This window comes from Centrocercus urophasianus, unplaced genomic scaffold (genome assembly GCF_019232065.1).
Source record: "Centrocercus urophasianus isolate 14NV4802_14NV808 unplaced genomic scaffold, USGS_Curo_1.0 seq_18, whole genome shotgun sequence".
NCBI classification, from domain to species: domain Eukaryota; kingdom Metazoa; phylum Chordata; class Aves; order Galliformes; family Phasianidae; genus Centrocercus; species Centrocercus urophasianus.
This window is the reverse complement of record NW_024884733.1, coordinates 12370337-12397566: the sequence shown is the minus strand read 5'-3', so window position 1 is coordinate 12397566 and position 27230 is coordinate 12370337. Positions and strand designations below refer to the sequence as shown.

Sequence of the window (27230 nt, the reverse complement as noted above, 5' to 3'; positions counted from 1 at the left end):
TCAGAAGAAGACTGAGACCACCCAGATCTCACCCCAAACACTCACCAAACAACTTGTTCTCACTCTGAGTCTCCTATTACTCATGTGAGAGAAGGAGCTACCAGAAGACCAAGAGCTTGAAATGAGTTTCAGGCAAATATTTTTTAATCAGTACAAGTATCTGTTTCTACTCCAGCGTGAAGAATTCACAACTGTGAGGAGAAGTATGAAGACAAAGCTATTAGTGGAGACTTCGGGCTTGAGCCTGCCAAGGGATGTCACAAGGTGAGCCTTCAGCGTGGGGAAAAGGATGCAAAAGGAAGACACGTCAATGGGAGACAAAGAAACACCAAACAGGGGCAAAGAGCATGCTGCATTCTGCACTACAGGCAATTAGTGGAATAATGTAAACGTAAATTAACTCATTAATGATTCCTGGAGTGCATTATAGAGATCACGAAACACCACCTGACAAGTCTCTGAAATAAAATTCTGCTTTGTAAGTAATACAAAAAAAAACTCAACACCAACAAGTTGGTTTCAATATTTATTTGTAATTTGGAGCACAAATCGTAAACCAGGAAAGTTGGAATATTTTTAATCAAAGCTTTGGTCGATTACAATATGGGGTATAAGAAATTGAATGAATAGATCATTTACTATTATTATGAAACTAAAGGCTTTATGTTCTTAAGTGGAGTAAAGCTGACAGCAATGCATTCATATTAGAAAGTTCCTACTGTGAATGAAAAATGGGTTAATACTGAAATGTTGTTCAGTGAGACAGACAAATCTGTACTTCTTTTTGGTTGTGAAATCACGGTAGCGATACGCAACCACTAACTATGAAGAATTGGCAATGGGGGAAATCATCTTGCCAGTTTGCCCTATACACGTATGTTTGGCAAACGTGGTTTGCTGGGTGTGTATTCCAATTGCACCTAATCAGATCTCTGACCTGTATCATGTACATTCCGGAACATTAATTGGCACAATTAAAAAGTTATTTAGAGGATGAGCTTGGAAAAAACACGTTGTCCCTTCTCCAAATCCTAAAATGAAACCTGGGCTTTGCAATAAGCTGGTTTAACTGTTTGTAGATAGATGTTACAAGTGTTCAATGGGGGAAAAAAGTAAGGATGACGGTACCCAGGCAACACCAAATCTGAATAGTTCAGCATGTGTCAGGGTACAGCAAATTTATTCTTATTAAGTGACTGGTGTGAGAAAGAATTAGAAAGGATTATAAAAATACACTACCATATGCTGTAGTAGTTGAAAGTGATTAATCCAGTTCTTAAATCCTATTTTAAATTCCCTTTCATTTCTTCCCATAGAAAAATGGAAGCAACATCGCTTTGTTTGAATGCTGTGTAGTTAATTACATCTTCTAAGAAACTCTTTTAAAATGAAATGTAATGTTTAATTACAAAATGCCTCCTTGAAAACTGTTAGCTTGTACATTGATTTGTAGTTCATTAAAAATGGTTTCTTAATTATATTTACAGCCAGAAATTACATAGAGATTAAACAGCCTACAGAGGACTTTTGAAATTACGGCACAAATCGCAAGGAAAAAGTTACATTTCAGACAGTGGACAACTGACAGCTACAACCACCTAATTGCTGCCTCTCTGTAATTTCAGAACCTAATTGTCATAAAAATAATAACTGGAAAAAAAGACAGTTCACTGTAATGACTCCCAGTATCGCTTTTTTTTTTCATAAAGGTTGATTTTGAGGTTTAATTAGAAGGCAGATCAGTGGCGGTGAGGCAGCGCAGGGCCGGCACGGCTCAGCACGGGGCCAGGGGCAGCCCTCGCCGGGGCTCATACGGGGTGGTCCTGGGAACCATGCGGATGCAGTCGATGATGGGGCAGACGCTGAGGCACAGGGTGCAGCCCGTGCAGCTGTCTGTGACCGTGGGCAGGTGGGTTTCGGCATCAAACTGGATAGCCTGTGGATGGGAGGGTCACGTTATTGATGCCCCTTGCGGGAAAGGTCAGAACTGCTCCCATTTCAGTGCCTGCATTTCCTGCAGTGAAGCTCTTGGAGACATCTTGGCGCACTCCGGTGCTGCAGCTATAGCAACTGTTGGGCTGGCAGGGAAGAAGCCCCCTGACTCTCTGCAATTAGGAACGCCATCCCAGCCTCCAGAGCGGGCTGTAATGGATGACTCCGGCCCCTGCAGCTCAGGCTCACAGGGATGATACCCTGTCCAGAGGCAGTGTCAGCACAGTCCTCTGCCAGGGAGCACTGACACAGCCGTAGCCGCAGAGCAGTGCTGACAGCAAGCACCTCTAGGCTATTCTGGCTTTTTATTGTCAGCAAAGCACAAGCAGTTTAATAAAAAATGGGGAGAAACACACCATGTTGTGCCTTCTGATTATTTTCCTTTGCAAGTCTTCGAAAGGACTATCTGAGTTTTGGGCAGGCAGAGCTTTCTTTCTTTCTCACATTTCCATGCAGTGAATCCTCATTACCAATTAGTGTGATAAGTGAATTTGAATGTGAAATAACAATTGAAGTCTCAATGAAATAAGCTCCTGGTATAATGGAAATGGCAATTAAAAACATAAACAAAAGCATCACAAAACCGCAAAAGCTCTAGTGTCTAAGAAACAAGCCTAGGAAAGTTTTAAAAAAATAAACAGTAGAAAATCTAAGAGTTTTAGGAAGACAAGATCTTTCCTGGCCTGGAAACCAAACTCTCATGTATCTGCAACCAAGCTGGGCCTGCAAATGTCCCCAGGTACTGCTAGCAGCTGGGGAGCAAGCGGGTGGGTCTGTAGGGCAGCTCCAGGGCATGCCTGTGGCATTTGGGGTTTTGTAGGGGAGAAAGTGATGAAACGGATGCAGAAAAAGCGAGGGCACAAAGTAGGTACAAAACACCTTGAATCTGTGTGTTTTAATTCAGCATGAGCACAAAGAAAACTTTGGTTTGCATTTAGGTTTCCTTCCTTTCTCCCCAGTAATAACGTGCATCATTAAGGAGTTCGAAGAGACGGAGTCCTGGACTGCAGTGCCACCTTCAAGTTAGGGAAAGCTCTTCTGCTGGAGCCCTACAAGATGGTAGCTCTGCTGAGCAGTGTCGATATTTTGAAACAAATATAAGCAGATATTTTGAGGTATCTGTGGCTTCTGACTTCTTTGCAATTAATAATTTCTTTGCAATTCTCTGCAATTAATTTATTTGCCATTTCCTTAAACATTAAAGGAAAAATACTTTTTGTGCTAAGCACCTCCTAGGCTTTTACACTTTGGTGCCTTTGATACTGATTTTTTCCAGTTATAGAGAAGTAAGCTGCACTAAATATGGACACAGTCCTTTGCTCTCCAAGAACTATAGTCTCCCTTTTGCTGGGAAATGTGACACAAGGCCGTGAAGATCGCAGTGTCAAAAAGAAATTTAGGGAAAGACTACTCTAATCATCTAATCCTGTAGAAATGCAGCACTGGATTTCTCATATCAATGGAAAAAACATGTCTATCTTTGTTCTGACGGTTGTTTTAATCACAGGAGCTGATTTTAGATGGGCAAACTTCCTTCTTTGGCTGTGCGTAGTTAAGTAAGTCATCAGATAATACTGATTAAACTGAATTAAGGAAAAACAAAAGGTCTTGGTGTTCTGAGGAGACTCACTGCTCAGTTAAAGTGTTTGTCTTTGACAAATCTTTCTTGTAATGTGATGAATTAAAGAAATACTGTGGAAATCATTGTTTAATGCACAATAGATTCCACAGAAACCCTGCTAAAGAACCTGTCCCCTTACAGCCCTCCTTAAGATACTGAAAGGCTGCTCTCAGGTCTCCCAGGAGTTTTCCTGTCTCCATCTGCCCCTTCTAACATGGATCTCCTTCATTTTCTTCCTCACCGGAAGAACCCTGTTTCCACTTGTGGTTAGGGAGAGGCCAGGAAAGTGACCCAGAGTGAGCAGAGAGACGCGGTCCCATCCTTGAATAGTCCCCCAGAAGCTGCACTGGGTGCTGCGGAGCAAACGGCTCTGACAGGGCTCATATGGCATAGCCTGGGAGCACACTGGGGCGCAAATGCGGTGTTTTAGACATCTGCTTTTGCCACCTGCTCATTAACAGAAGGTGGATTCTTTCTTCCCAGCAGCAGAAAGATAACTCATTGTGCCTTCCTGCTAATTACAGCTGTGCTCTTACCTGGTAGCCGGAATCATTACAGGTCATGTAACATTTGCCACAGTTGATACACATTTCCTCGTCAATCAGAGCCACAACTTGCTCTGTGTTGCAGAGCTCACCATATGTTCCAATATACTGCAGCGCTTTTCCAATTACATCCTAGGGAAAAAAAAATTATTGACTCATTTAGAAGATACCTAAGCTGTTTCTATAGCTGCACAGGAGCACTCTCTAGTACTTTAATATAGAAAAATTGGCCAGGCATTGTGAGGATGTTTATGATTTTTCTTATAAATTTCCAATTTTTCAACTCTCAAATATTCTGTAAAATACAAAGAAACCTTCATAACAGTACATTTTGAATGTAGGCAGCAGCTTTAAAAGTATGTATCTGTATATAAATACATTATAAAAATAGCTTACACATGTGGTACCTTTGAACATACTATTTTATCTGTCCATGTTTTACCATTACTGTGTGACATTTCAAGAAACAAAATGGTGCACAAAACAGGAGTGACATGCTGCAGACAATCTGACCATCCTTGGTCATTTTGCATTAGCACAGATTTGAGAACTCAGCAAGAAAAGTTTGAATAAACAGAGAATAATAATTGCTTTTCTTTCTTTAGTAAGAAAGATGCACAGATGACATGAAGATCATCAGATTATTCCAAATATTGTACAAAAATAAGATGTAGGTCTTGTTCTGCAAGTTTGGGTTCAGTTCTTTTAACTACATAGGAAAGGTTTTTTTGGCATCAAGTGTGCACACCTGTGCTGCAAAAATAAACATGCATGGCAGACGCACACAGTGTGGGTACACACCATAAGAAGAGGACGTGCCCTCTAAAAGAAATTGTTGGGGACCTACCTGATGCAAATCATTTGCTCTTTATGTAATGGGAAACTGCACAGTTCAGAGGCAGTTCAACTGTGCAGAATGAAAGGCAGGAATGGGACAAGTCCCAGGTTCTATAGACAATAGATATCCCTCAGTCAAATCAGCTTAACTTGTGGAAGTATAGCACAGATGGTGAACATCACTGCATTTTACAAGATTCTCTCTGAGGTACAGTATTCCTTGCCTGGATATTTTCTGAGTTTGCTAAGTATGCTTTGACAACAATTCTCATGCTGCAAAACAAGCTAGATTTTAAGTGCAGGGTTCTACATGGTTAAAAAAAAGTTGAGCTCTATAAATTCACATTATGTGATGCAAGAATACATTTTACATTTGCTTTAAAAAGGGGCATAACTGTTAGATATTTCAAAAATCTTACTGAATTTTAGGTGCACAAACCTGGCTTCAAAGTCACGCTGCTGTAATAAATGAAGAAGTCATTAGGATTTTAATTAGGGAAATTGATAAAAGTCAACTGAAAAATGCTAGAGATCAAACCAAAAATGAGACACAGACAAGTCTACCTAGAATTACAAGCTTCAAAGTACTTTCGCTGGCAAGAAACATGATAAGAGTTTGTTTTCATATTGTTTCTCAGTCAAAAAAAAAAAAAAACAAAAAACTACCAACCGTTTTCAGTGTCTTCTAGCACACTATAGTTAAACAGTATAATTTGTAATCACACACAATGCTCACTATAGTTTTCAATCCTCAAATAGAAAAATGAAGATCTGGATTCCAGTACCTACCATTTTCATTGCATATGTTGTTCTGGGCAGCCTTACTTTCAGATGAACTAAGAATCACCAATCCTTCCTATGCCACATCAGAGGAATAAGGTAACACAGCTTTATCAATGATAATTCTAAAGAAAAGCTTTGCTACATGGATTAAATATAGAAATTGGTTCAACCTTTTCTTTCTGAGATTGCTGAGAGCTTTGAACATCGTCTCCATTTGCCTGGCCTTCATCAACTAAGTTACAGTAGTGTCTTTACACCCTGAGATAAATCTTGTATCTCACTGGATGCAATGGTAGGATCTATGAGGTTGCTGTTAATTTCTGCTGAGGTAGGAAATTCAGCGATATCCCAGAAGAAGGATAGCGAAAATATACTTTTTTTTGTTGTTCCAAAAATGTTCAAATTTTTTCTCTGTGCCAAATCATAACTTGCTTACAAGTGACATACCTTGGTTGCATTGAGCCAACGCTAAAAGCCTTCCAGTTCTCTGCAACATGTAAAGAACATTAATGTTCTTCCACTATAAAATGTCTATGGCACATTGCTTAAGGCAGCATGATGAGTGTGGACAGATGACTGCAAGTGAGCAAGTTATCACAGCTTAATGAGTTAGCACTCATCAACAGAGCTGTGCAAGCTGATTATGTGCACGGTCCAAATTCACTGCAAATTTGGAGTAAAATCTGTTTGCTTAAACCACTGTAAAAGGTCAATTAACTACTTTGAAAGTGTTTAAGCTAATACTTTTTGCTTTGCTATTGCAAAGGGCTAAGCTTGAACACACAGCCCTTTCACATACCTCCTCTGATGAACACTAACTCAATCAAACATAATTCCTTAGGAACTGCTCGTGCCCCTGTGTTTTCTTTTTCTTTCTCAGAAGAGTTAATGGATTTACTGGGAATTGTTCAGCAGTTTTCAGGTTGCTACAATTCTCAGGTTTCTGCAGTTGTCTGTATCTGCTGAAAAATTGTACTTGTCAAATTCAGCTCCTGTTTGTTTCAAGTCTCATGTAGGCTTGTCTGTACCATACCTGTTAGAGGTTTCTTTGTGATCTACTGCCCTCAGCAATGCTAAGTATCCTGTAAGCCTCTCTCCTGTGTATACAGCTCCCAAACACTGCACGGCGTGCCACGTTTGTTGTCTACATTTAAGGGACCGTGCTTCTGTCTTTTAGAATCTGAAGGAGTGATACAAAACCTGTGCAACATACAGAGAAGAAGCTTTCCATTGCCTGCTCACATTTTAAAAGAGTCTATGCGGGAGATCCCTGATAGTGAAGGGCTTTTTAATCTAACAAAGGCAGACATTTAAACAGCATAGGTAATTAACAATTTTTTCAGGGAGTAGCTGGATTCACATTTGTATACTTTAAATATGGTTTGGACGTTTCAAAGGCCAAAGCTCTGGCAGGTTGCAGAAAAGGGCTGCTCATACAATCAGGGGGTGTAGAGCCTTGCTTACAAGAGAAGACAAAAAGCGCCTAACAAGATGTTTAGCCTAGGAAGATGAAGGCAGAGCAGGAATATGATGTCACTTTATATATGCACCAGGGAAGGAAAAGAGCTATTCAAGATAAGCAACAATGTTGGCACAAGAACGCATGATTATAAGCCAGACATGAATAAATTCAAAGCTGGAAATTAGAAAAGGTTTCTTTTAAGCAGGAAAGGAGTGAGGTGGTTAATGGCCTTCCAGAGAAGCAGCTGGGGGAAAGGATGGAAACAGTCCAAGATTTAGGATACCATTAGGTAAGCTCAGGAAATGGTTACTAAGCAGAACATGATCAAAACAGATTTTTCCAGCTATAAACTTACAAAGGAAATAGCAAAAACAATGCATATGACATGGTGATTTCTGAATTTGTAAGCAAGTCTCACTTCTCAAAGCTCACAAAATACTCTTTTGGGGACAGAGAAACCCAAAGAGGGAGGGTGCTGACATTTTGGAGGCTTGAAAGTGATTTCAAATGACTGTGTCAATGATTTACTTCTCATTTGTGCTTCTGGATGCTGCGTCTTTTATGCACTTCCTTCTCTCAAGGAGAAAGCACATCTTTATCCATTTGCAAAGTTTGAAGACTTTATTGACGAAAATAACACTGGTACTTAAAAGATGTTCTGCAGGTGCACTCTTTCACAGTGTCTCGAGCTATCTCTGAGTTTCTTGCTCCCATTGAATCATAAATGTTTGGAACAAAATAAACAGTGCAGCAAGAAACAATCAGCTTTCACAGTTTAAAAATGCAGTTTCACTCCAATAAGAGTCTGTCTAAAATGGCACTATGGGATTCCACACTTGGTATATCTCAACGGCCTCCAGATCAAATTTGCAGTGTTTACAGTATAATGTTTTTTTTTTGTGCCAAATGCCAGACCTGCAAACAGAAGCCAGGTTTCGAACGTCAAGCTGTGCGCTTCTGGCTTGTACATTACCAGCAGCAATTAACAAAAAAATGAGGAAAAATCTGGAAGTTGAATTTAGCCCTAAGTGACACCTTTGCAATCACTGGGACCTAGAGCTCTCATTTGGTTACTGCTGTGCTGTCCCACTCTTCTCAACAAAACTGTACCGAATGAAATGGGAGAAGAATTTAGTCCCTTAAATGGAACTGGCAGGGAATTCAGTTGCTATGGAGAGAATCAGAGCAGAATCCATTAGTTTTATGTTACTAATGAGTGCAGAAAAAATTCATTTTGTCACTAAGCTAAGCAGATGTGGTTTTGAGTATACACAAGGAGCAGATCTGTTCTGTAGGATATTATTTTTACAATGCTACTTTTATTACCATAGCTGTATTTCTAATGTTCGTGTATCAAACATTTAATTGAGATGAGTGTTTCATTAGCCATCATATTAGTAAACCTATATTTGTAAATACAATTCACAGCTTAGGCGTAGCTCACCCTGATTCATGCAGATTCCACTGAAAAAGACCACGTGCTCTGGAGATGCCAAACATCACAGTCCTACTTTAGTCTCCATTCAGAAGGCCACCACGTAATGCAGGCACTGTGAGCATCTCAGTGAGCAGGTCCAAGGGGTGCACATGTGCTTGTCCTCATAGCGACATTTTGCTTCAGCACAAAACTCTTAGCATGGCCCACCATGTTCAGGAGAAGTGATCACTCAAAGCTGACAGCAACAGCAGGTAAGGAAAGCAGGGAAATCTTTAGATTAGTAGAAGTAAAGACCTGCTGGTTGTGAGCAGCAGTCTGTCCCAAGGACAGGTCTGTGAAGCATAAAAGGAATAAATAGTCAGATAATTGGTGACCAAACATTACAGCGTTGGCTCTCAAGCACAAGAAACTACATTATTGAGAAATAAACCACAGAAATCTCATAAGGAATAAAGATTAAAGAAAGAAGGTGGTAACCTGAGGATGGCAAATACATATGTGGGACCCGTGCAGAAGTGCAACAGAAAATGAAAGATCTGGGGCATATATCCACCATATGAAGTATAGGAAAGCAAAAAAAGAAGAAAAAAATCTGCTGAGTGTCAAAGTATGCAGTTTTGATTAATACTGAAAAATAGAGAAAATAAAGGGAAAAGCCATGGGGAAAGCTATCCAAAAATTAAATTAAATTTTGGATAATCACAGAGGATTTTTAAGTCTATAAAAAGGGCATTTTGGCAGCACGAGGACTTTAAACAAATGTTGGAATTTACATATCACCAAGCCAACAGCAGATCAGACAGATGAGGGAGTTCTGGGCAAGCATCAGGAAATCTGCAGCACCCTTTCAAAAATGCAGCCAGCCAAACCAAGGGTCGTGGCTGTTGCATGGGCAGCTGACTCTTAGGCGCTCCCAGCTTTTGGTCATATCACTGCTCCACAGGGCTGTGGTTGGGCTGGGATTAGTTATTAGAGCTGACCATTCCCACTCCCCTGATACGCCAGTCTGAGCTAACAGAATGTATTCTCCTTGCTGTCCAGAGGGTCAGCCAAGACGGAACTGCTTGGAGACAGTTTGGGATTTGTAATTCTAAATGTGAATACTTCTAGGACAGCTACAGATAAATCACTCAACTCTGAGCTCATCTGCCTCTCTGCAGAGAATCCCTGATCAGGGAAGGGTATCAGATAAGTCACTTTTTTTCAGTAAGCTTCACTCAGCTTCTGTAATGAATATTCTCAATCTTTCTGGCAGATTTTTTCCACAACGTGTTATGGATGGGTCATTTAATAATAAACGTTATCAACGCATCCTTTTGTAGAGTGACAAGCTCTCTAACATCAAGAAAATCCAGGTATTCTGTTATTTCTTAGTGGATATCTCTCATTGCTGTTTTTCTCATTATGATTAAAGCATACCCTTCTAAGATGCTAACGCTGAAAGATTGTCTCAAATCAGCTGCCTTCTAATTGCCAGTCTTTTTCAGTCTTGTTTAACTTAAATGAAGGTGTGAAAAAGAGCCTAACCCTATTTGTTTGGCTGAGAAGCTCCTCAAAGCCACCACATACAAAAGTATACAGTGCCTTCATGAACAAAAGTTTTCGTTTTTGGAATTCATTTTCCCCTTCCCTGCAGTAAGGCCTCTATTCTTTTTAACCTGTCTCTGAGTGCTTGGCTCTTTTTTGCTTTTGTAGTTGGAACTGGGCATGATAAATTATTGACCTCAACTTATTATTTATGTTTTTTTCAAGTCTTTATGTCTGTTTTTCCCTTTTGCTAAAAATTTTCCATCATTCAGTTTATTTGCTTTTGGACAGTATCGGTTGCTTTGGTTTTTTTTTTCTCATTTTGTGCTGTTTTCAGAAGCACACTATCTCATCGAAAATGCAGTTATTGGCTGTTGTTTCTTCTTTCTCTTTTCTCCTACATCAATACTTTCCTGCAAAGAGAATAGAGCCATAAAACCTCTGAGGTCAAGTAGGCTTTGAAAATGTTCGTCATAGTGCAGGGAAAAGAAAAAGTACATTGCTGTTCTTCGGGACTTTTCATACACATAAAGAAGGGAACCTCTGCACAAAAGGAAGGGAGAGATTTTCAGTAGCAGGACTCATACCAAAACGATCTGTCCAAAATTGAAGGGAGGTCTACAGCAGTGGCAAATAATTGAAATTAAACAAGGTGACACAAAAATTCTCCTTAGCTTTTTTTTTTTTCAGTTCTAGCAGCTAACTTGGAAGGCTGCGCATGGCAGTAAATGTTGCAAAATTTCCTTGGGAGTTATATAATTTGAGCCACTGTCTGTGTTGTATGTTATGTTTACTTTTTGCAGGAATTCATACAAGACTGATCACACAAAGTTACCTATCTGTGAATCTGATATTCATCCATATCTGATAAAGACTGTTAATAACTTCAGCAGATATTTCCACATGGCTTCATAAGAGAGCCTAAGGGAGATTGCTGATAAAAGTTTTCCTTTTGTATTTAATTATTTTTGCCTGATTTTTTTTTTCTTCTGTTTAAACATGATGTTTAAGTAGGTTTTAAAGAGAGTACCTAGAATGATTAGCTGATGACATTTAATTTTATTGGCTATTTAAAGGAAGGGAAAAGTTCCAATGTATGGACTATGCAGTAGATGGGGGCACAGGTTTTATTTTCATCTTGACATTTACTCATTGCAGAGGGTGGATCAGTTCCTTAGACAAACATCTTCCAGCATTAAAAGTTCAGTTTGAAAACCTAGGACTCAGCTCTCATGTGTATCGAACACCAACCTTTTCCACTGATTCTACATGAGAGATGGAATTGTTTAATACATCACAAATAATCAAGAGATATCACACAAAATGGAACTCATACTGTCGTGTTCAAATTAAGAGAAATTTTTAACAATTCAACTTCATTCTTCAAGGCATTCAGAGTATTCTACAATTACTTTTACACTGCCTGAATATCTTGATTTTGAAAAATGACGTTAGGAAAACACCTATACCTGTACATCACAAATCATTTCCCATCGATTTTGGTTAAAAGCTAGAAAGTCTGCATAAATAGTTGTCTTTGATGCCCTCTAACAAGCTTAAAAGCCGTAATAACTAAGTCAAACTGCTAGAAATGACTATGCATGTCAACTGCCTGATGGCTGATCACATCTTACATATAAACATACCTTTTTTTTTTTTTTTTTTTTTTTACCTTGATTGCTGGAATGGGCTTCTTCGGAATGAAATGCTTTTTTTCAGGAAGCACAGCAGCTGTGCCTTGTTCCTTCAATTTCATCTTGTTCTCAGCTATAATTTTTTTGCGTTGTTCCAAGTAAGGCCCAAAACTGGGTAGTTTCTGAAAAGAAAATCAGGAAACATTATTAATATACTCAACAAGAGGGCATAATAAAATGAGTGTTGCGTGAGACTTGCTTCTTACTCAGGAGGTTGAAATAAAAATCAGTGGGACTGTACCAGAGTGAGAAGTGAATAAAAATCAACCATGAGTTCATTCAGGATCTGACTTGAAAATCAATATTGAAAATTAAAATATTAATATGGTGCAGCAGAAAAATAGCTGAATTGCATGTCAGTGTCCAACAGACTTCCATTTCCTTACTGCATGCTTGCTTATATATAAAAATGTACCATGTTAAATAATTCAAATGTATAACTTCATTTCTATAGAAAGTGGAAAGGTATCACAAGACTATCAGTTTACTTAGAAGGGCTCTAGCTGTGTTTGAGACTACTTGTGAAGCTATTTAGACCTGTGTATTTTAAAAGCATACAAACCTGTATTTCAGGTTCTGATACATCAGGTTCTGATGTATTTCAGGTCTTGCCCTGTCAAAGTAATGCTCACAAACTGGCTAACCAAAGTAAGGCTCAACAAACAAACAGAAACACATTCTAATCTCATCATTTATCTCCATGAAACACTTGTAGTTTTCTCTGTGACATTTAATCCTTGAGTTCAATCAAGCAAATCCTAAAGGAAAATTTCACTAAATTGCAGAACTCACATGTCACCCAGGAACATGGAAGTGCTTGTTCAGATTTCATAAACCTGCCAAACTCCCACATTCCTGAAAGAAAAAGTCCCTTTTTTGGCACAGCAGATATACGAAGAAATCTAGCTGACCACTCACAGATTTGATTCAGGTGAATAAATAATGGTAGAAAATATGGGTTTTTGCTTGATGCAACAGACTGTGCCCTTCTTGCCCTGAAACTATTTCTTCAGACTGCAAAAAGAATTTTATCCATCTGACTAGGGCCTGTTCAGAAGCTACTGCAGTACTGCAGAAACTAGCAGGTAGTAACAGGGGATACATAGCCTCAGTAGTTGTAGCATTAATTCACACTAATAATACAACCTCAAAGAGCATATCAAACAAGTTACAGTACTGCTGTGGTTATCAATTTTTAAAGAGGGAATTTCAATGTGAATTTTAAAAACAGAATTATTTAAAAATTCAGAAATTATTATTTTTTTAAATGAAGTAAATCCAGAAGAGGATACACTGCTCCACGAGAGAAAAGTTCCTCAATGAGCTGTCAGTCAGGATATCCAACCAAGGGACCTCAGGCCTCTTGTTATGACAAATAAGAGCTTTCCTGGCTGCTAGGTTTTTGGCACACAGACCAAAAGTGAGGTCCTTGAAATGTTTCCCTGCTTCCCAGACTTGGTCTGTAGCTGCAACAGATTTTTATCTTCGGGCCAGAACTTGCAGTCTCATGGTGATCTCCAAAGGAGACCTGCTGCAGGCTGGGAATGCCGTATGCTGGGACAATCTCTCAACCTAGGTAAATGCAAGACCAGAACTGAGGTGATGCTGCAGATCCCAGACACCATCTGTCCAAAATCTAGCTATAATTATCTGAATTTGCCCAATGATACAAAGCACTTTTTTCATCTGTTCAATGGGAACTTTGTTCCTATATGTCATGTTCAAGGGCGCCCTTAAAGATATCAACAAATCCTTCTTTTCTGTGCAGTTGCCATACATTTGTGATTCATGTTCTTGGAAATAAAAAGGTCTAGGATAGCTTAAATTAAGCTTTTATATATTACCACAAACAGCTGTAACATAGTGGCCTTATATACCAAAGGAACTAAGTACATAGAGTTATTTTTATAAGGAAAACGAGTAGAAGTAAAAGATTTGTCTAATTTCAGTCTAAACAACGAGCTTTAAAGCACACAAACAAAGATTGGATTCTTTATAAAAACCTTTAAAAAGAACATAAGACTTTTAAAAGAAATCTAAAAAAATACAAACTTTGATAGAAAACATTCATGAATACCTGCTAGGCTGCATCAATTAGAGACATATTTTGGCTACAAGCAAGCAGTAACTGTGCCACTATTTTGTCTCCATGATGTATGTGCTGATGCCAGCAACTTTGGGCTTGAAAATGAAGCAAACCTGATGACAAAGCATATTTGGACTCTTTCCTGCCTAGCCAGGAACTGAACTGCAGAATAGGTAGCAAAGCTAATTTTGCTGAAATTTTCATTAAAGTAGTGAAGAGTGAAAGACAGTTGCTTATGGCATGACTGATTGACAATCAACTTTGGGAAGTATGGCCAAATCTCTGTAGAATAAAGCCTTTATTTTTCTATTCTCTTAATGTATACGCAATCTCTTACTTACTACAGACACAAATGTTGAGCTCATTGAAACAAAATAGGTGATTTGAGGATAAGTACAGAAAGACAATCCATTTTGTTATATAAACAGAGGCAATTAATTCTTTTTCTAAGAAGCAGATTTTTCTATCTGACACAGCCACTAGTTGGAATGCGCAAAGGTTGCTCTGAAAGTAATGCCTCCTATTTGATCATGTTGATCCACAATGTCCGAGGTGGATGTTGGTGGTATGACAGTTGAGGTTGAATGTTCCCATCAATATTTCATTTCAGTTTGCTGCTGTGTGACAGATGGTGGCAGAGGGGCAGCCTGATAGAATGGCACCTGTCAAGTGCGTATGAAGCAAAGGTGTGTCACTGGATTCCTTCCTGTCCACTGACATTCATTGACGCTTGCAGAATGTTTATGGAAACCAAGGAGAGGATGTGAGCACAGTGAGATGGTGGGTGGTGCATTTCAGCAGTAGTCACAGCAATGTGAAAGACAAGCCATGTTCTGGATGACCTTGCAAAGCTGTCACATCATGAGATGAAGAGTGTCTCAGTCAGCTCAACTGTGTGTATCAGTGGATTATGAACAGGGAATTGTGTAATGAGCTGAATATTGGCTTCAGTGCCTTGGAAATAATGGTGGCAAAGTTAGAATATCACAAAGGTGTGATCCTTTTGAATTTCCTAGAATCTAGACAAATCATCACCTCTGACTGCTATATTGTAACACTGACTATACTGAAAGCTCAAACTTCCAGGGTCAGACCAGAGAAGAAGTCAACCTTTCTCTTGCAATATTGTAATTTCAGGGCCAAACAATGGAGCACATTGCCAATCTTGGCTGGACTGTCCACCATACCCATCATATATTTTGGGTTCCTTCTTTTCAAGGCAATGAAAGATGGACTATACGGGCAACATTCTCCCAGCAACGATGCTGTCATAGCGACAATGAAACAGTGGGTCACCTCTGCTGGTGTAGATTTTTATGAACATTGCATGCAGGCTCTTGTTCATTGGTGATGAAAGTGTACAGCTAATGGTGGTGACTATGCTGAAAAAGAGCATTTTGTAGCCAAGAATTTGTTCTATGGAATTTTGTTATCTTTGTGGTCTTTGTAGCTGCTGTAGTTTCCATGGAAATATGGAGGAGGCATTACTTTTGGAGCAATCTACATACCACAGATATTTTGAAATGCATCCAACACCATCATTACCATATCCATATTACTTCAGATGTTTTGTAATGACATGCATGTTGAATTAAACTATACAAAAACTGTGTCTTTTCACACTAAGTGATTATTTATTTAGAATACCAACATCCAACCTGCGTTTTTGCTGTGCACTGCTCTATTTCCATCAAGAAATTGATTAAATGGAATGTAAAATAATTAAGGGAACATCTAGATCTTCGTCCAATCTCAGGCATGCACAATGAGCTTCTACTGTCTTAACAGAAGATGACTGTGCATCCATACAAATGATCCGGTCATTTTGTGCTTAGAGTCTAGTGGTTCACAAGCAGCTAAGCCAGATTTCATCAAACAACACTGAAAAGCAGTAATATTTTCTATAACAATAAATAATACATGAAAATGTAGCCTCAGGAGCTTGGGAAGGACTTATTGAAGGTTTACCTTATGAGTAATGCACAGATATAGAGAAGGCTGATGAGAGCTCTTGTTCAGACCTGTAGTTTCAAGCAGTTTTGAGACAAAGACCATATGAAATGGGAAGCAGTATTTTAACGAAGTGAGTTTCCAGATATAGCAGAAGTGAAGACGTTGAAACAACTGCTAAAGAGCTAAATATTTAAGAAATTTTAAAATAAAATCACCTCTGATCGTTGTAGGGGATATCTTCCAAAGCACATGGGGGGATTTAATGGCACAGTTCCCAATGAAAGCACAAGAAAAGTGCTGGTGATTTAAATCCCTGCTTGTTTTTTAATTCTTTGTGCTCTATGTCTTGAAATTTATTTATTTTCCACATATCTCCACATCACTAAATTCTTTGTACACTGGTATCTTTGTGACATCAACATCTGCCTAGAAAAAAACAGTGTGAATATGTGGATCACAGCGAGTGTTTAGAAGATTGCAACAAGCAGAGTAATTAGATAATTTTTGTCTGCTTATGTATCTGTATCAATGATGTCTATAGCTGCATTATTCCTATCCATCTGTTTCTATATAGCCATAATTTAATGTGTTTCTATTGCAGAGGATAACATCAATAATGGAGCCAAAATAAATATATTAAGTGGTTTTGTTTCATTGTTTATAACTGCATTATCACAAATCTGGAAGCTTGAAATATTATGCTGAAATATTTTACAGAAAGAAAGAAAAAATCCAACCCTCCCTGCTAAAGACTTCCAAAAGCTGCCTTTTAACTAATGAACTGTATAAATCTTCAGCAACATTGTGATTTTTGTTTCAGTAGTTTCTCCAGGGATTCATCATTGATGAATTTGTTCTCACCAGAAAAGCTAAATCCTACTCATTTAGAGATAACAGTATCTTCCACTAAAACTGTCTCTATCCAGATATAAAAAAGCATTACTCTGCCAATAGAGAACTGACAACATAATGAATCAACAATGAAACCTTAAGCCAGGAGAGCTTTAAGGTGAATAAGTCTGTTTTGATTATAATTTATTCATGGATCAATCTAAAGGTAATTGAGCATATTACGAACTAAAAAAAGTGCTTGTTTCCTAATGGTAAAAACCAGAGAGTATCTTTCACTTCAGATAGCTGTAATTTTTATGAGTGCACCAGCAAGTAGTGTAACTGAATTGGAGGTGGAACAGGCTAGTGAACAGTGCAATATGCTTCAGATAACCAAGTCTTTAACTTTAAAATTGATATTCTCCATATTATGGAAAAGTCCAGCTATGTCCCCATGCTGTAGTCGTCATTTCTTTACTAAGGAGATGTCTCCAGCTAAGGGGCTGGATGATACCTGCTGTTAGAGAACCCAGATTTCTGCTAGCACAGGGATTCACCATCCTAAACCAGCAATAGTGAGCAACAGTTTCCTACAGTACTCCAGCAGTTCCTGCTCATACAAGCTAATGAGATGAGGCACTGAAAAGGACACTGGAAATTAGTAATTTTCATGAAAGGGATTTTCAGGGAGAAGTGATCACAAGGTAAATAAAGAACTTATAGAAGCAAATCTCATGATCACTGTCACATGGGGGTTTGGGATAGCAATATCTGTTAGCCATAAGTCAACAGGATTTAAAAACACCATTTCCCTCAAGGTTGAAGAATTTCTCATTGTAGCAGAAATGCAAATTCACAGCCTGAAGCAGTGATTGAGCACTTGGTGAAAGGCAGGCCAACCCAGGGGAGTCAGATGAGTGACTGGAAGGAGTGGAGTCAGGACCCATCCTTTCCCAGACCACATTTAAGAGTTGGCAGTGGAGGCAAGGACATCTTGCTGGAGATCCCTCTGTACCCAAGGCCTTCTGAAGGTAAGTAGCTCTTTTCCTACATTTCTGCGTCCACAGCTGCTGAATTTGGACTCATTCTCATTTGCTGTATCCAAAGACTTTGCCACCCTGCTATTATCATGGTACTTTCCATTCCATAATAGCATTACGCTCATGTTGAATGTATGAGGTATGTCTGAGGTACGAAGAGGTGTATGCATTCATTGTCTAAATTCCTCTTGTGCACTTCTGATTTGTAAACAATTTTAAGTGATGCTGTGATGTTTCTCATAAATCTGCAAGTAGATTGGAAGCCAAATCGTCTTATATAACATACTTCACGTTTTTCAAGTGATGTTCCTGCTTGCATATAAGAAAACTAGGTGAGAAAAAGAATGAAGACTGAATACTGTTTAACAAGCCAAATTGCTAAAAGTTCAAATGATGTACTGAGCTACTATATGCTCACTGCAATAGTGATGCAACAAACAAAGGCCACAGACTCTGTAGTTATGCAAATGGGTGGATAATGAAGCTGGGGTTGACTGGTATACATCTCCCTGGCCTTGAAAAACTGGGGAAATAAGCAGCTGAGTGGGTAAGAACTAAGATGGAAAACTCCTGGGAGGTTTCTCAGTCAAGGACTGCCTCAGACATAGTGAGTATTATGAAAACTGCAGACAAGAATGAATAGCTTTGAAGGGGGTAATAGGTGAAGCAGGATCCCTGAAACAGGGAGCATGGTACAGAAAGGCAATCAGATAAGGGAAACATTAACATTTAAGCAAGGTAGGCAGCTGCCCTCACCCAGAAGCTATGAGAATTTAAATCAGGTTTGTAGGGGTCATTTTATAAGCCCTCAGTACAAAGGTTTTAGTAAGGCGTGACCTCCATTTGTTCACATGGAAAACTTTCTATATTTGATGCATATAGTTTTTCAGAGAAACCAGTTTCTCTGATTTACTTTTAATGATTACTCAAGTTGCTTCTGAATCCTTCAAATTTGTTTTTTTCCGAAGTCAAATATGCTCAAAATGTCTGCATAAATCTAGAAGCCTTATTATGTGCTGCTACATACATGTGCCCTGACTCCACCTTATACTGCATAACAATTCCCCTTCCAGTGGCCTGCCTCCAGCCTCTTGCAACTTTACAAATACCTTTGCTGAAGTTTCCTGATGTAATATCTGCCTTCTTGCTCTCTGAGAATACAGCAAAACTTAGCTCTAACATTTCCAGAGAGTTAGGAAACACAAAGTCCCAGTAGCCCAATACCAAACAACAGCAATAACAACAATAGCAAAATCTTGTCACAACGTCAAGAACCTTGAGCTTCTTCTGGAAAGATAAGCAATAAAGCTAAAAGCTGAATTCTGTCCCAGCAAATGTAAATAATGTGTATTTGTATTCATGGATATATGGGGAAAACATTTTGCACAAGCTTTTCCCAAGCTAAATTCTCTTATATGCTGTTCTGTGTTGGCTTGACTGTTCTAATGGATGGGGCTTTCCTGAACACTACACAGACTTTGCCTATGTCATGCAGGAGTCATCCAGATGCATGCAGATTTCAAGTCAAGCCCACATACATACTGGCACACTGAGATGCCACATTGTGGCATACTGGTCACATTGGCAAGCTCCACTGGGAATCCCACCAGGGGCCTCCCCATGGCACACAGGCAGGCAGCGTGTCATAGGGAGGACAGGACATGTCTGTCAGCCTCCAGCTGACAGAGTATCTTAGGCCAGCAGAAAATTTGGCCTTTGTATCAAAGCGCTCTCACTGCTGAGAGCTGAGTCATTATTGGCATCACTGCCTTTCATTTAATGATGCAGAACAGCCTGCAAAATAAAAGGCAGAACAGAATATTTCTGCAGAAAAAAAAAAAAAAAAAAGAACTCTCTCTGCTTTTCAGTTATGTTGATTCTTTTCCTTGGAACTTTTATTTGCTTTGTAAACAGTGTTGTCTCAGTAATCTGTAATTACTGCACATAGTCTGTGTGTGTACCACCACATTTGGTTACTCAACTATTCTGTCCACTCTTTAAGCCATGATTATTTAAAGTGAGCGAGCTCACCCCCAACCCTGCCATAATCCTGAAGCTAAACGCAGCGTTAATGTGTGTTCTAAGAAAACACACTGCTGTCACCTCACCAGGAGATACGTGGTACCATGCTTGAGCATACTGATAAAATCATTACTGAAAATAACAATTATTTCTTCTTCCATCATATCTCTACCACTGCCAAAGTTTTCTCTACTAGTTCAGTATTGCCAATGAATTATTCTTCATGTTCTACCTCAAACACCTGGTTTTTAGAAGCTTATATTGAGTGAAATAAAAGATTTTAGGATTATGGGCTTACTATAGTGCAGGAAAAACTCACATTCCACAAATGTATTGAAGTCTTTCTGTCATGAAATATTCATCAATAAAACAAAAAGGAGTTAATATTTGAAGCAAGCTTAGACATTTACAATCAAAAGCCAGGATGACATAGATGATAAGGAAAATGCTACCTTCTGGGTTGAAGAAAAGATACCGATACACACTACTGTGCTACTTCATGAACATCTGGCAGTCTGTCACTTAACAGACAACAACATCTTCTCTAAACAGAAGAGCCTTGAATTCATCAGGGATTCCTGTAGTACAGTATGTGCTTAACTTAAGTACCTGCTTTCTGTGATTTCCATACATTACCATATTCATGACACTGTGGAGTGAAAGCATTCTTCTCACTCTCTAACCAGTACATGCAAAAGAAATTAAAACATTGGCAGGCACTTTGTCTCCAGTTTGTTGGACATGTGAAGAAAGGACTTTCCACCCATTTACGCAGATGAAATTCTGTCAGCTAAGCAGCAGCGTAACAAAGATGTCAGCAGAATGGCTATTAGCAAATATCTGACAGCTGAGAAAATACAACTATTCAAATGCATTTAGGAAATGTGGATCTGTATCAGTTGCCTTAGCACTGGAAAAACTTGGTGCAAATAACATTTTGTACTTCTACCGGTAGAGAAATAGAAATACATCAATCCAGCACTCAAATTTCCATGTGTATGCATATACTACACTGTTTATATCTGTATTTTCAGCTTATGTGCTTCCCATATTAATGTTGTAAATTACCCGATCACCTGAAAAAATGCCACTGCTAGGCACTTACAGCTGCTCGTAATTGAGCTTTTCAGAACAACCACAAAATCACCTGCTTCTTTGAGTTTGACCATCCTCTTCTGGTAGTAAATTTGCTGAGGAGATTGTGCTCCAGCAGTACCTAATGGCTGTCCATTTTCTCCGTCCTTTCAAAGAAGCTTTAGAAGTCTAGCCATACTATTAGAAGGAAAAAAAGAAGTCTTTCCTTGCAGCTGTGAGAAGACATGAATATCCCTGCTTGTACAGCTGCATTGGTGGCTACCAACTGGCCTGTCCATCAGAGATGCTGCTGACCCAGCCAAGTGAGTGGAGCTGTATTTAGCAGACTTTGCTAATTCTGGTTGTGTTGGGTACCAGAATCAGCCTAGCTCTGTTTCAAGAACTGTGAAACTGTATCCAAAGTGCTTGTACAGCCCACATAACCTGTGAAATGTTCCTTGAGTAACCTGATGTACCACACAGCCCGAGTGCAAATACACTCTGCACGGCTTACGCAGTGGAAGTCTATGTTGCACCAGGGATGTTTGTAGGAAAACATAACATTTAATGAGTCATGCCTATGAAATATGTGCTGTCAGGGGAATGGGAGACCAGGCAGAGTGAGTGACCAGCACTACCTCTTCCAACCTCTGGAAGAACCCTAGATTTTGAAAACCATTCTGTGAAGCTCTGAGTCTATTCAGTAAAATAACCGCTGTTGTCACTGGGCATAAAGAGAAGTGCATTTTCACCATTGTTGAGTGTATTTTAGTTACAGGTTTACTTGTTAAATACTTTCTGCTAGCACAGGTAAACTTGCAAAAGAGGTAGGAGCACCCATGTTTTCCACTGCTGGAACCACTGCGTATTTGTTTCTTTATTTTAAATGAAAGCTCCAGATTTATTATCAACTTGCCTACTGTAAGGAGAGCATCATTTCAATAAATCTACCACTTTTCTCTGGTAAATTACACACCACAAAACTAGTCATATATTATTGTATTAATAGATTAATTAAGTGCAAACCATTACTAATAATTTCTTCTACCACTTCAGCTTCATTGTAATCCATCTCTTGTCAGAGGAACTACAGCTCTTATCCTCCTTCTGCACAGATTACAATGCTTTCCTTCATTCATTTCTCACACAGTAATCCTTCCATCTTTACCTCACAAAATCCTAATTTAAATGTAAAGTATTCGGTTCAGATAAATGAGCTCTAGTGAACTCTTGAAGTTAAGACCAAGAAAACCACCACTATCTTTTAAAACCTTCACTCAACAATACAGTGTTTTTTATCATCACCTCGATAATCTAAGCTCACTAAATTTCATCCTAAGAGTCATAATACAAATAGTTTTCACATTAATATTAAATGCCTCCATACCTAGATAGTCCACCTGAATCAACTGAAGAAAACCTTGAATGTCCTCTTATGAGGAGTTTGGGTGTTCTGCCTTGAATGACACCTTCCAACAGCTTCCGTGTGATATTAAAAAAATAAAATAAAATACAAAAATACCTGAATATATCCAGATTGTAAAATTGGAATGGTCCACCAAAAGAATCTGAGAATAAGCAATTTTGACAATGTGAAGTTATTTAAACTTTAAAAAAGATCTGCAAATAAATAATTGGTTAACTATTTATAAGTAATATTGTATCTAACGTGCTGCCAGAATAAAATACCAATAATGTGTTATAACAGTGATACCTTCATTAAACAGGGATAAATGTTTTATGTATCACTATCAAGCAGTGAGGAGATGCCAGTGTGTAAGTACCAAATTGATGCTATATAAAAACCTTAAGTTACACAAAGAGAAAAGTACTCATAGAATCAAACTTCCAAGTCTCCTGTAGTGCTTCTTTTGCATGGCTATCTGCCTTTATAACAGCTAAAGTGTGATATCAAAAGTATAATTATATTCAGAAAATGACATTACAATAGTCATATATTCTAAAATGCTAACTTGATTAGATTTTCACTCAAGACAATTTGAGGGAGAATTTGAGTTTTAAAAATCTAATCTGCAAATCATTAGACATACATATAACAGGCATATATCACTGTATTTTTAAAAACCAACTTGTTTTAAATTACTATAATAGCCTTAAAATGAGTTCTGAGCATCTTGTCACTACAAGACTTTGCTCATTTGTATGCACAGTTAGGCTTGCAAGTATACACATTCAGTTTTCACTCTGCTATGAACATATAACCACAGCCATATATTGTTTCAACATGCCATCCACTTTTTCACTATCATTTGATCCTTACATGTATACAACTGATATATAGAACCCTGTTCTTTACATAAAATCTTGACCGTGTGTTCATTGGGCTTCCCTTCCCTTCCCTTCCCTGCCCTGCCCTGCCCTGCCCTGCCCTGCCCTTCCCTTCCCTGCCCTTCCCTTCCTTTTTTTGTCAGCTTAAGAGAATCAGTACTGCACAACAAACAATGTAATTTATATTCACAAAGGAACTCCTATCCTGATCCTAAAACCTTTTGCACGTGGGTGAACTCAAAGCACGTGGGGAGTTATCTGGGGTTAATTCCTGGAGGAAGAAGGACCACGTCCCACTGTCTGACCATCGTCCACTCCTCTTGGACACACGCAGTTCCACCTGACATCATCACATAAGTTACAGGTGCCCAATGGAAGGTTAAACAAAATCCCCATCTTCCATGCTGTTTGAAAAAGTCATGCCTTCAGCTGTTCTGCACCCAGGTAGTTCCCATAACATACCTCTTTGTGGATGAGAGATCGTGCAAACCCCACAAGCTTCTGTACACGGAAAGAGTATTTTAACATCACATCTTTTAAATTCTAAAAAAAATATTCTTTATATTCTTGATATAATCTATCTTGCTAAAGTTATGCCAGATATTTATAGTGATCCAATCTACAGCTCAAAACTATCATCTATAGATAGTTCTACAAAAAAACAGAAAGGGAAACAAAATTTTCTTAGTGCAGCTTCTGTACATTAATGCTGCCTACAACAAGGCTGCTGCTATAAAGGTCACAGATAACATAATTTATATTATTATAGATAATCTGAGTCTTCTGTGTGCCCACACTTTTCCCTCTGTATTTTATAAAGGCGTTGTGTATTCTGATGGATAAAGCTCCTAGGAGAGCTTTAGTCTCAGGCTTGGAAGGCAGGTGCGGTCACCACACGGGAGATTTGTTGCTTCTCCTCCAGCAGGATAGGAACATTTCCTTTCTCCAGAGAAGATGCAGTGAATGACCTTGCATGAGCAATAAGTTTGCTTTCACACATCTTTCTTTTTGTGAAGACCGCTCTGATGAACCACTCAGCACAGCAGGACAAGCTGCTTCCTATCACTGGAACACTAACACTGCCAGGAGTGGGGTGGGCAGGGAGATGTGCAAGGTAGCAAACCACATGGGTGGCCTTCCCATACTCTTTGACGGTGGGAAGTGCCTGGAGCACCTGCTGATGGGGAAGGGGAGAGGGAGAAGGCTGTGAAGAGAGAGCAGGAGTCATATAATTATAGTGGTTGGAAGGGACCTCTGGAGATCAGCTAGTTCAACCCCACTGTTAAAGTAGGTTCCCTAGAGTAGGAGACAACAAGATAGCTGGTGGGGCTCTGCTGGGCAGCAGCAGCACCCCTCTGTCCCATTCATCTCCCGTGCTACCACAGCCACCTCAGGCACTGCCTGCTCCGATGTGACCTGACGGAGAGGCTTGTGCTCCTCAGCCACCATTTCAGGCTATCTGCAGACTCAGACAAATGTTTATTTGAGCTCAAACGCCAGAAGACAGAGAGAAAGAGAGGGCACCTCACTCCAACCTTTAATCTTTCTCCAGATGGATTATTTTTTTTCAACCTCTTATTTTGAAGCAGAGTTCTCTAAATTTCCTGCACACAGATGTGTTTTTGCAGGACTAAGAGAGCTCACTGTTGTGACATTCCTCAGTTACGTTCAGCTGAGATGACATTATTAAGTGTGAATATAACCACTCCCCATCCTTAACCTGGGAAACATCACAAACAGAACTTAGTACTTATTACTAGAAAAAAAAAAACAACAGAATTCAACTTACTTGGCAACTTGGTTTAGAGGATTAGTCTGTCACCATAATACTGCAACAAATGTGACTTGCTAGCAGCATAAAGTGTGGGTGGGCATTTTTCTGCACAGCCTGCCTCTCACACAGCTGTTGGAGCAGTGTGAAGTTTCACAAGCCAGCTATAAAGATTTTCAATGGGTTGTTCATCAGTTTGTTCCATTCTGCTGCCAAGCCCTGCCACTTTATCCATTTCCTTTGCCTCCTGCTCATCGTGCGCAGACATAGGGGGTGACACTAGAAAATATGTTCACCCACTCCTATTTTATACAAATCAAAAGGTTTCTCCAGTGTGGGCAGCTTGTGCTCGAGTTCATCTTCAGGGAAAGGTTTGCTATTAGTAGAGTCCTTGTTTCTTGGTGGTTGTTAGCCTCTGGATTTCCTTTCTTTTTTTGTTATTCCTTTTACCGCTGCCTGCTGTAACGCTTTTTGAGGCAACAGACTCTTTCTTGACATCAGTATAGCATCAGGCTACTGTGAGTCCCATTTTTCCACTGAAGATGTCTTGTCTTGCTCTTTGCTGGTTTCTTGAAAAGACTCAGCAATTTCAGTTCTTGACTCAGTTTTTGTACCATTTGACTTTCTGCAAGGTGATGATTGTGATAGCAGAGCTAAGAAGTAAACTAGATTTATATCTCCAGGTTATTTGCATGAACAAACCAGAAACATCCTATGCTCCACAGTTTCAAACTGCAGTTCAGGTAGTGGGGAGCCACTCCTTCTGCAGGGATTGCTGCAAGATGTCTGTTAAGCCACAGAAGTCTGACTGATACTAAAAGGTCAGGTTCTGAGATCTGCTGTTTGAAAGTCAATTGCCCTACTTTTGCTCACAATCTATTGAGAGCATAATGAGTCTTTATGCCTTTACCTTCTGTTAAGCCTATGTTTCTCCAAGGGTAATACACAGCTCGATGCTCCCAGTATACAGTCCTGCTTTTGAATGGAGGATTCTGTCCCAGCACAGCTGTGGCAGATGCACATTGTCATTTGTGCTCAGTGATTTAGGTGCTATAGCCTGAATTCAGTATTGTAGACTTTCGCTCACCTGCAGGGTTGCAGTATTTCAGGAGGCTGATGGGACTTTCCCTGCAAATATGGCCAACGTGAAAGATCGATAGGAATTTAGCTCATTAGGCATGAGCTAAATCTTTGCTTCATTCAAGCAGGGTTCTTTGTAGCCCCTGCCTCAAACTGACAAATACTTGGCTTAAATAATATTTATGCTGAATTCACTTTTTTTTCCTATTTTGAAAATCTGACATTCTTGTTCAACAGTACTGTTTCTATGCATACCTCCCTCAAACAACAGTGCCTCCAGCACCCTGCATCCTGCAATAAAATGGCCTCTGCATTTGCATGCTGCAAAGCTGCGCTGTGGGATATTTTGTACAACTCCGTTATGTGTGAGAAGACTGCAGGGAATTACAGTGGTTATATTCATAGCGTGGTTTTGTTTAGTAATCACCTCAGGAGACTGTACAGATCTGAAAAGCTTGGAATAGTTCTCTGAGATGGTTTATGAATCCTACTAATCTTCAAACTGACTTATCCATTTTCAGGTGCGGGTCTATCCTGCATGGTTTTTACTTTTTAGGAGCTAGGTAATAGCCTTTGGGAGGTCAGCAATTATCCCAGTGCTCCAGGAGTCAAATGCAATTTCATCTCATTTTATTTCATTTTAGATTTATTGCCTTGGTCATTTCAAGCAGATAGATGAGATTGTAATCATGATCTGCTACAGCTTTTGCTGTTCTGTTTCTGCATCTGTACAGCTATGGCAGCAATCTCAATAAGCCTCGTTTGCTCTTCTTGCTTATATTGGTGGTATTTTTTACAGAAGGTTTGACCTCAGATTACTTTTTCTTCCACCTGTATTGCCCCCAAAGGTTGCTCAAAAGGTTCTGAGGTAGTTACTTTCTTTAATTCTTATATCTAATAATACATTTGCAAATATTTCAGTGTTGCATCAGAAACTGACACTACTTGTACTTCTGTGAGAGGTAACCTGCAGGTCTGTATATTACTTTGCTTGAATTGCTTACGAATATGCATATGTGCCTCTCTTTACAACTGGCTGGCCTCCCATGTCACCTGCAGCTCTGGAAAAGCTCAGCAATGAGACTTAAGTCCTCCTTACTTACTCCCTTCTCTAAGGACAGAGGATGTTCTATTAAGCTAGAGCTCCACTGGCTGCATCCATTTCTAGCTCTTCGATGCCAGCAG

The 27230-nt window shown here is 39.3% G+C and overlaps 1 protein-coding gene across 2 annotated transcripts in view; it reads right to left on the bottom strand.

Annotated features, from left to right (window-relative positions):
• Positions 1–513: 513 nt before the first annotated feature.
• Positions 514–27230, bottom strand: part of DPYD (dihydropyrimidine dehydrogenase) — a 317433-nt gene continuing 290716 nt past the window's right edge. For both annotated transcript variants that reach the window (XM_042818948.1, XM_042818949.1), the window contains 3 exons: positions 11878–12021; positions 4150–4290; positions 514–1936 (listed from right to left, as the gene is read on the bottom strand). In XM_042818948.1, the coding sequence (XP_042674882.1) occupies positions 1775–1936; positions 4150–4290; positions 11878–12021 (447 nt within the window). In that variant the 3' untranslated portion in view covers positions 514–1774. The remainder of the gene's footprint in view (positions 1937–4149; positions 4291–11877; positions 12022–27230) is intronic.